We start from the raw sequence: 11,175 nt of genomic DNA, 5'->3' as shown, positions 1-11,175 counted from the left end.
TTTTATATATATATAACACTCTGTTTTATTATTATTTTTTCTCCAAAGACCATTAAATACTAGATGGAAAATGAGAACTAAATAATGAGTGTTGAGAAGAATCAAATTTTTTAACTAAAGTCGCACGTTTTCAACATTTATATTCTAAGCAATGATTTGTCTTCACTACAGAAGATTCCAAGTTCACACTCCAGCAATTCAGGAACTGTTAAACCATGAAGGGCTTGAGCCAATGCACACTGAAGTCAATGGAAAGCCCCGCATCAACTCCAATGGGTTCTGGATCAGGCCCCAAGTGCACTGGTTCTTAGCCATACAATGGCTAACATTTCACTTTCCTGATGAGAAGAGCAAAACCATCCAGGCACCTTTTGCTCTTTTTAGAAAAAAAAAAACAAAAACAAACCAACAACAAAAAAACCATAACAAAACCACTTCCTAGCTATCCAGTGATTGCAGCTTTCAGATCACTACCCTTTCAAATTTGTTAAGAATAAGAGAAAATATGTAGTGTTTTAAATAAAAGAAAACCTGCATCAGACTACAATTCATGAATTGTTTAAACGAACACAGTGCACAATTGGAGGAAGTTTGGTTAGGACGCAGTCGTTTTTATATATACATGGAAGTCACATCATATACAAACTGAAAAACAAAGAGAGTTAGTTTGCATTTTTCGTGGAAGGACTACAAATGGGTCCCTGCAGCTTTCTTCAAAACTGATCTTTAAAAGACTTTGTGAAACAGGAAAAAGCAGCCACGCTAAATCACTGTTCCAAAGTTACCTTTACAGCATGTGTGCTAGCCCACTAAAACGACGGCTGAATTGTGTGATTAAAATACCATGAGAAAAGATCGATAGCCACTACTGATATAATGTCCCGATAGTACAGGGCTTTTCCCTACTGCAATGCGAATGGGCTCCATCCATGCACCGCTCACTCCCTCCCTCCCACCCCAAGAGAAAGAAATCGGTCACTAGAAGCACCACGGACATTTTTCTGGCCATGCAATACACTTATGTTCAATGTTTTAGAAAGCTTGAAGTTGGAGTATCAATCCCTTACCTAGTTGTTCTTTAAAGTGCAGTCATAACCGATCTGCTTATTAAAGAAAAAAGCTGTTTGTTACTAACTGTACCACCACTGCGGGTTTGTTTTTTTTTTACTTTAAGTTATGTAACAACATAGGTAATTTTATTTTGGTTTGTTTTTTTTTTTTGCCCACAGATGAAATTATTGGAAGCCAAATAAATTTTGAAACCAGCCAACGCAAAAAGAAAGCAGAACTTCCCATGTCCTGCCTACCCCTGTTCAGCCTTAAATGGCAAAAAATCTGATGATAGAGCTGTACAAAATTCCCACTAGAAACATTTTGAATAGAAAGGAACATTTTAATTGCACAATAGACATTTAAAGTCAGTATCATCTTGTTAAAGTCTAATCTTTGGTTTTTGCCTTGAGAAAGGCTCAAAATGACAGATGAGCGGCAGGAATTTCCATATACACCACAGAAACCACAGCCCGCTAAAGTAAATAGTTCCACTGATTTCGGTAGAGTAAATATTCTGGTAGAAAGTGTTTCCTGGATCATACCCTAAAAACAATTCCAAAACTAGGATAAGAGACATGACCTAAAGCCAGGAAAATGGTGCAGATCTAGTTCAAAAATAAAAAAAATTAAAAAAATCACAACCTTAACCCCTGATCCTGCAACATCTTTTAGGACAGAGTTTTAAGCACATGAATGGCCCCATGAGTTTCAGTGAACTTTCCAAGCTGGATGCTACGCAGCTGCTACAGTGCTTTGCCAGACTGGGGCTTTGCAAGGTGGGTTGGATTGGAGGGTTTTTTGGATGGGCAATGAAGCAAATAAGCAACAGTAGAAATGAGTAGAAACGAGCAAAATGTTTCATTTCTCTCCCTCTCCAGGTAAAAGTCAGATATAGGTAAAAAAGTTCAGCTATATTTAAACAGGAGAGGGATGCTGGGCCTTTTCATTACTTTTCTTGTGCTTTCGCAACAATTAGCTGCTAGTAAGTCACTACTATTACTATTTTAAACCGTAACAAGCTGTGGGAAATGATCAGTGAAACACAGTAGTCAAGTAGACAGAAGACTCAGCACTGAAAAAAGTGTAAACTATAAATTATATTGAAAATAAAAATCCTTTAATTAAAAGCTGTTCAGTGCATATGTTACGGGCCGTTTGTATTAAAGACAGTCCCTCCTGCTGGTAACATAACCAAATCAGCTTGGGTATAAATACTCTTGGCCCAATTTTCGGAAGTGTTGAATACCCCCAGTTCCACTGAAATCAGTGAGGACACAGTATTTCTCAAAATCACTGATGCTCACACAGCAAAACACTAACTTCTACTAACAAACTTGATATACTGATAAATTAAAAACGTTCTGAAGTTGGAGGTGGGAAAGGGTGGGAGGACATAAGTTTGCACACAGTTATTTCTTCAGGTCAACACACGCAAGTTAGTAACTGTAGATGTGTGTTAAATTTGGTGCTGTTGGGTTTTAATTCTGGGAGGAATCCTCCTTCGAGAAGGCAAAACCATTTTAAATGATATTAAAATTATACTACATTCTTACAGAAATGAAAAACTTCATGAGTTTGAATTTCCTAATGCCAGGAACAGGGCTTCTGAAGCTGAAGCTTTAACAATGAACTTCTGTGCCACAAAGGGAAGAAGGGGTAGGGACAAAAACACAGTGACACTGCATTACAGTAGATATTTGCGTCTGGTATCCTCATCCAAAGTGAGGTCTACTACTTCTGGGGGCGAAGACCAATTCTGCTGGGGAGTCACAGCTGTCCATGATTGTGTTTGCTGAGTGTTAATGTACTGTGAGCCTGAGCCGTGCTTCCAGGAAGACACACTCTGAATTACACCTCCTCTGGGATGCACACACCTGTAGCAAGGCAAAAAAACACAAAGGATTAAAGCTACTATTGCATTCAGACACAAGATTCTTAGATGCAGTGTTTTATCATCTTGTTTACACGTCCCTCCGCAAAATGTCCTCGTGGATCTTCCATCTGTAGAGTCCATGACATCTTAAATGCTCAGTAAACAAAGCTGAGACTAAACTTAAACTTGGGGGTGGTGATGGGATTAAGTTATTTTTTAAGATCTGAATTCTGCCAGTGGGTGTAAAGTGATATTCCTTACAAAATATGTGCATGGATCCCAAGGATCTTGAAGAAGTCTGCCCCATCATGTGTAGTACCATGCATTATTCAGAAGCATAGTTTCCTGCTAACAGTTTTACCCACTGGACTTTTAAAAAGAGAAAAATCTTAAGTGAGGTTTTACAAGACAAAGAGAAAAGCCATCTTTCCATATGAAATTAAAACCACATTAAAATAAGGACATACTGATACTTTCATTACAACAATTGCAAGAGACACCTTGTAATTACATTATTACAGCCATTACCTTTGATTTTTCTTTGGTCTTCTTAACTAAAAGTTACAAACATGCTGGGAAATGCTCACTGATAACAGTACAGCCCCACTTCAGCAAAACACTGAAGCTTTCAGTGATTATAGTCAATGAGACTAAATCATGTATTTAAAGATAGGCACACACTCAAGTGTCTTGCTGAAGTGAGGTACAGATCTACTTATTTACATAGTATTTTTATCTATTATATTCATTACGGATATGTGAAAATTGCAGTACAAGCTAATAATAATTAGACAAAAAAAGAAAGATAGACTAATTTGGTTATACGATGAAGCAATAACAAGAATTTACCGGAGGTTTTAAGAAGATCACTCCATTTCCAGCGGTAAATCTTAAACAAGTGCTAGTAAAACTTTCTGTCTAGTGCTCCAAAAATTGTTTTGCTCTTGTAAGCACTGGTGGCGGCTGCAGCTGCTCCTGGCTGCATACAGAGGTAGGAAATGTTTGGCTGCTGGGGTAACCTTTTCCCTTTTCTTTGTGAAGGCACATGTACTGTCTTTCAGGAACCCATTTTTTTTTGTGCTGGTCAAATATCCCTGACATTTACATTTTATTTGTTTTAATTTAAGGTAGTGCAATTTGTTTTTTCCAGAACTACTTAGGTTCTGCTCGTCTCTCTTGGCTTTGGTTAGAGGTTCAGGAAATAGAATGAAAAACCTCATTCTCCGAGCTCTAACATCTCTGAATATAAATGTCTCATTTCCTTCTCAGATACGCTATTTAGTTTTGGATGTGATGTTCAGAATGACTTTTTTATTACTTCTTCAGTCTTAAAATACATACTTAAAGTACGTATCTGCAAAGAATTAGTAATAAGAGACAGGAACTCTAACAAATATAGGGGATTTTTTCTTTTAAAGCTTTCTTTTAAGAAGAAATATTTTTAAGCATAACTGACAAGAAAAGCTTGCAGCCAAAGCAAACTACGATGTTTGGTCTCAGGCACTGTGGTCTATCGTTCTGACACAGAACAGTCCTCAATGCTTAGGCAAAGCTAACACTAACTTTTCTCCCAGAAGATGACAAAAAGCAAGCTGTAAATTATCTCCTAGAAATGACACCTCGCAAATATAAAAGTGTTTATCCTCAAACAAGTCACGCAAGCAGTCAATAGCAAAACGTTCAATCAAACATTAGCGTAGGGAACAAGCTTTCCTATCTGTAGCTAAGGGAAGATACCAAGTAGAGGCAACCAAAAAATGAGGTGGGGAGGGGAAAAAACCCTAGGAAAAAACAGAGGAAGACTGTTTTAAACACATGTATGATAAAAAAAATAAAATCTATTGGAGAAAAACAAACTGAAAAACATGACTTGGTATCCTAAGTAGATACCAAGTAATATTCCAATGATGAGAAAGACCACCAATTCACTAGCAATCTGAAAAACTACCAATGACGGACAAACTCTAGGGTGTCACAACTCACACCAGTCCAATGACAACATGGAATATGGAGCACAATAAAAACAAGTGTGAGCAAAAGAACTGAATCCCAAACACCATACTAACTAAGCATGCAAAAAATACTGATCAAAAACCTAAACCTTTTCCAAATGACAAGCCTGTTAGAAGCCCATCAATACTCCATAACTGCAAGCCTAGACCTGCAAGAGAAATAAAATTCTAAATAGGATTCAAACAACTGAAATGTGTGAGTATTCAACGGAGCCAGTAAAAACAAGTCTTTGGGAGATGGTAGATAGTTACACGAACAAAGGAAAGCACAAAAGTGTGCTTTAAGTCTGTCTTTGCTGAAATTGTTTCAGTCCGTATCTACTAAAACTGATTTTAAACAGCAACTCTGCATTTACTTAACATTTCCATTCTTGTCCATGATAAATATTATCAAGGCAAGCAGCATGGAAAGCTTTCGAATAGGGGACCTCAAGCAGAAGGGCTGTGCTAGACAGATTTACATGAACTAGTATTGGAAGACAAGTCCACACTGTTTATTGTTAGGACAAAGATCCTCCAAGTTCTGGGTCTGCTGAATAAACAGCCAGGAGAGCTACTTCCTAAGGAATTCGTATCTTCCAAAAGAGTTAGCCATGCAAGGACTTCCACTATTCTAAAAGCGAAAACTAAACCTCTCTTGCTTCGGCACCTTAAAATTTCCTTTTTTTCACATCCAACAGCACCGGACTGTGCCTACGCTATCTGCACAGTTTCCTGCATGGAAAATTAGGTCCTGCACACCTTCTTCCTTTCCTCAAGAAAGATGTGGTGAAGGGACAACAAGGAACAGCTCTGTTCCTGGTCTCTCACACCTCCAAGCATCCAACAGGCAGCAGACTAGTTTTAGAAAGAGCTTGTCTGTATACTGTTTTAACTTGCTTTTATTCTAGCAAATTAACACTCATATATGAAAACGTTAGTCTTGTTCAGTTGCTTCATAATACCTTAAGCCAAGGAAAGATCATAGACTAAAGAGGAAGAGTAACATCAAAAAATGCCTATCAAGAATAACAGCTGAAGCACAGCTGGACAGTTTTCTATCTGAGCTTGAGAGAAACCTCTGTCGTTCTTACCCTTATCTACTTTGGAGATTTGAACTCTCTTGTATCCCGAAATAAAACCAATACACATAAGGATCTGATTTTTTAATCTAAAGAGGTTAGTTTATGACCTTAGCCATTGAAAAATTGACAGTATTTTTACAACTACTGATTCATTAAATAAACTGGAAGCTGATTAAACGCTTGAAATAAGTGAATATTTTGAAAGGAAACAAGAACCCACATAAATATTTTTGTTTATGTATTTGCATATTGACACTACACCTTTAAAATCTGAATTCCTGATGTATATAAATTTGGTATTTTAATACAATATATGTTTAGCCTGTTCATGTTTGACAGTGAATCACAAGCTTAATCTGAATACTTATCAAGTTGGTAATGTTCTGAAAAAAACCACATTCTGACATCACCATGACCAGCAGAATAGAAAAAACAAGTGCAACATTTGCTACTTTTTGGGCATTACTCATGGATGGATAACCACAGAAGTGGAAGTCAGCAGGTTTCAGTTTTTATTAATTTTAGCAATACAGATATTCTGATAAAATGAAAGAAATATTAGAGTAAGAAAAAGGAATTCATACCTGGCATGTTCCTGAACTCCAACAATCTCTACTTCACTATCAGAAGAGGCAATATTAATTTCTTCATTGATCTGGGCATTACCAGAAGAGGTTTTGTCACTTGCAAGGAAGCCTGGATCCAAATGACCTACAGATGCACAAAATGCAAATACAGCCAACGTTTAACAGTTTACATGACTCAGAAATCAGCTGGAAAAGGAATTTCCCAAGCTAACAAAAAAAAAAAAAGAAACACTGTGAATGGAAAAATCTTATTAGATCAAGTTATCTGACTTTTAGTTCATCACCTGATATAGGATGACCACTGGATTTATCCAGTCTCAACAGCTCTAGTGATGGTGTTATAACACAAACATGAGCAAACCCTGACTATTGCATCAAGAACACTCAACGTGGTTAAGCTTTCCAGCTGTTATTTTACAGCAATGCTAAGAGCTCGACTGTGCCTAAACCTCTGAAATAAAGAAACAAGATAATCTATTGTCAGTAAATCAAACTCAATGATACTGTGGCAAACAAAGCCTATAGGCTGGACAGAAACATCACACACACCAAGGAAAATGAAATAATTTTTTTTTTTTCCTTTCAAAAAATAGGGGAAGCCGGTCAATGAAAAAAACCAACAAACCCATCAGTTTCTGGTCGTACTGCTTCACACATCTGTTCTACCATTATTACAAATACTTGAAAAAACAAAACAAAACAAAACTGTTTTTCCTAAGTTCCACATACAGTAGTGTTGTTTTTTTATTACAGTTCCTCAATGCCATCCAGTTCACCAGTCTGCCAAACACGTCCTCTCTAAGTACAGCGAGTGTGGCAGGTTTTGTCTTTTCTGCAAAGTACTGCTAAGAAGGTTCTTCACCACAATTAGTGAAGCCGTGTTGTGACATATTAAATAATACTTGCATGGAAAACACACAACAACCAAAATTATTATTTCTTTTACAGAAAATAAATGATGAAAACAATGAATTAATAAGTAAGATTTCAATAAAAAGAGATAACTTCTACTTTTTTTTTTCCTTTAAAAAAAATATTACTTCTACTGTCGCTATTTAGCAGTAACCTGGGGCACACTGGGCAGCCCTGAAGCAGATGATGCTACCTACTTCTTGGAAACCACTCACTCAGGTGTATTACACGGGGGAAGAATCATTTGTCGAGCAGGAAATTTGAGATTAGATGAATATATTATGTACATCTAGTCTGACTGGACACTTCTTCAAAGATGAGAGGAGAAGGATGCAATAATGATCCACAGAACTTCAAAGGTGTGCGAACATGCAGAACTGATTATAGCCCCAGGTAGATCAAGAGGACACAGAGAGAAGAAATTAAACTTAAAACAAGTGCCAGGGAAACCTTCTAATGACTCCTTGAAGTACTTGGAAAAGATGGAAGCAAATAGAGAGGCAGAGACCATACTGTACGTTCAGTTTTTGGAAACTGAAGACCCTTGGTGCAACATCTGATGAGGGTTAGCAAGGGAAGGAAACCCATGTGCTGCCATGTAGCCGAAGGAGGAGTTTCCACCTCACAAGGCAAAAAAGATTTGTCAGCTGAACTTAAAATGAATTAATAGCCCAGGCAGGCTTTTCCTAATATTACAGTTCAGCTGAACATTTCTTGCCAAGTATCACTGACTGCCAGAAAGTCCCAAAATGGGTCACGGATATTTCTTTAATAGAAGTAGCTGGGCATATGGTGAAACATGAAATGGAAGTGCTTGGAGGCTTTGATTCATGCGCTGGTGATGCAAACCGGGAGCTTTACGTGATTAACACCCCAGCGATTTGCATCGCCCTGCTCCCGAATGCTACTGCTGCTACAGCACAGGCAGCAGAACAGCAACACAATCCTTGGTCATTGATTCATGCAAACTGGTATGGATATCAACCTGCCTTAGTATGTTGTATTCATGTATAATGACATACCGCCATGCTGCACCCTTTGCTAGACAGGGTAACGTCTAGCAGAGGGGCAAAGCAGATCAGCTCTTAAATAACCCCAAAATGAATCCCCAGAGGTATAAATGGGAGCCTCAAAAGAGCTTTCAGACATTACCATAGCTTTAAGTTCAGACAACAAAAAGGTAATTAGCAGTAGAGAAACCATGATTAGCAGAGTAAATACTGCAACAGTAGCTGAATGTAGAACAGGATTATACCATACAGATAGATTTACAGCCCCTGGCCATACAAATTTCATGCCTAATAACATGCCTACACTGTTAATTTCTTTGCACAAACATTAAGAGGACACCCAAAGGAGATGTTTTGTTTGCCCTACAACCTCAGGGCTTGCAAAACAGACCAAAATATTTGCCCATGCACAAAGATGTGATAGTGTGTCCCAGTAAGATTTTTCACTTTGATAGAGCTTACATTGTTATTTTCCCATGGGAATACATCAGTTAATGTCTGTTAAACTAGATACTGGCTGAAGATTAAATTTCTGAATAAGATGCAAGATTTGAATTCTACTTTCCAAATATGCAACCCTAGACGTGGTAAGAAAAAGCCAGTATTGACAAATGTGCAGCCACGAAGTGTACCGAGGCTACAGTGCTCTGGGGCAAGGTGTATGCAGGAAGAAAAAGAGATTCATCCTTTCAGACGTTGACATGGTCATAGCACCAGAAGCAAATTTGTATGGACACGTTCCCATAGGGTCAGGGATGAAGAAGTTTCTTGAAGTTTTCTAGTTTTCTTTTACCTGTCAACCTCTTCCTTGCAAGTCCCCTGGGATGTAAGTGGAGGAAGGAGGACAAATTTCAACCTGCACTGCAGCGTTGTATTCGTAAGCGGAAAGTGGAAGAAAGCTTGGTAAGAAACATTACTTTTTATTTCTTTACACTCTTTTCAAGTAGCAATCCATTAGTGCTATGTAATAAAGTGAATTTCAGCTGTTCTAATAATTTAATGAAGCACTTAATAAAGGAGTGGGCTTGTTAGGGGTCAAATCAGTCAGCTGCTATCCTCCAAACAATACCAGTGAGCTTGGAAAACACCAGCCAGCTTCAAAAAAGCTGGAACAACATCCAGCCATGGCCCACAGTGAAAATAATGCAACACAGATTCTCATATTCAAATAATGGACTTGTCCACTCTAAAATAATGGAACCTCTCTTTCAAAATCAGCCACATACTTGTATTTCTTTAAGCCTTATAGACATTGAAAATAGCTCAGGGCTATCAGGACACTTCCAAAGTAGAATCCTAGAATCCTACAATCATTATGGTTGGAAGAGACCTCAAAGATAATCAAGTCCAACCGTAAAGTAGGTGCCCTTTGGCAGGGTTATGTGTGGAAAACAGCACGAAACAAAAAACCTGCTGTGCTCCACCACTGCAGGCAGTCTATGTCTTATGCAGCTAAAAATCTTAACATGAGTATTAAAAAAAAAGAGTGGACAGGAAGGCAGTATGTTGGCATACGAGGCTACAGGATGAAGTCAATAGAAAATATTCCTTTAGCTCTCTGCATTTCACACTGTTGTTTAACTCTTTTGTTAGTGAAGAGTTGCAAGCACTTAGTGAAGCTGAACAATTTTTATGAGCTACATGGACTTCTCTGAATTATTCCACAGTATTCCTGCTCTTGCTTTCTTGAAGGAAATTTCTTTGCTGTCTCTTGATGCTAAGCCCACCTGCCAGCACCTTTTCACCCTTCGTATTTATCTGATGCTGGTCTGTCCAATTTTCTACGGTATGTTAGAAATGCAGATGGAATATGGCAATAATTAATGCTTATATTTTAAAGAAATAGAGAGACAAACAAAAAAGACATACACAGACAATTACAATACCTAAAATGAGATTATGATGGGTTTTACTAGTCAGTGGTATGGGTCATCATAATCAACCGTTCAGTAACAAGCTTAGCTCACTTTCATTTAAAAAAAACAAAACCAAAACAACCAAACCTCCACCCCCACCCCCAAAAAAAAAAAAACAAACCACCCAAACCAAAACACCAAAACCCCAGACCTAAGGTCCAGGTAGTCATTAGAGGGAAAAGAAGGAGAAAAAATAATGAAGAAAATTAGTGTCAAAAATATATTGCCGGAATCTTTGTCAATTTTTATCAGTTGTATTTTGGAATAAATGTCAGATCTTTTTAATAGCACTGTTTTATTGCAAAATCCACACAGGCAGCTCTAAAAGCTGTATAAACTGCAAAAATACTGAAAGAAAGAAGGGAGAGAAACGAGCTGAGATGTCGGAACAAATGCCAGAGGAAAAGAATTTAAACAAACCTGTATCAGCACTCAGTTCACCTAGCAGCCCTCTGGTTCTCCAGGTAGATCCTGAGTCTTGATTTCCTAAAGAATTATTGTGCTCTTGAACTACGGCAGCCGCCAACAGATTGTCCACATTTACCACTTCTGGGTCTGAATTTGTATCTGAGATATCATAATGAGCTACAACTGGAGGTCCATCTGCAGAAGGAGAGAAAAGCAACGCAGATTAGAAGTCAGCATACTGTGAAAGACACCTTTAAAAGTACAAATAATTTGTTTAAGGATTAATGCAATCTCCTACATGAAGCTCTTAAAGAACTATCATATATATTATATATATTTT

General features: G+C 37.8%; 1 protein-coding gene across 1 annotated transcript; it reads right to left on the bottom strand.

The window, feature by feature from the left end:
• Positions 1-2,737: 2,737 nt before the first annotated feature.
• Positions 2,738-11,030, bottom strand: LOC104162315 (uncharacterized protein C18orf25-like; the record flags this gene model as incomplete). Its single annotated transcript, XM_009701015.1, has 3 exons — positions 2,738-2,927; positions 6,587-6,713; positions 10,848-11,030. Coding segments are annotated over 3 exons (500 nt in total), but the record flags the coding sequence as incomplete, so codon positions are not given.
• Between the last annotated feature and the right edge of the window lie 145 nt (positions 11,031-11,175).

This window comes from Cariama cristata, unplaced genomic scaffold (genome assembly GCF_000690535.1).
Source record: "Cariama cristata isolate BGI_N322 unplaced genomic scaffold, ASM69053v1 Scaffold41025, whole genome shotgun sequence".
Lineage (NCBI taxonomy): Eukaryota > Metazoa > Chordata > Aves > Cariamiformes > Cariamidae > Cariama > Cariama cristata.
Note: the sequence above shows the minus strand (reverse complement) of the source record. Positions and strands in the feature narration are given on the sequence as shown.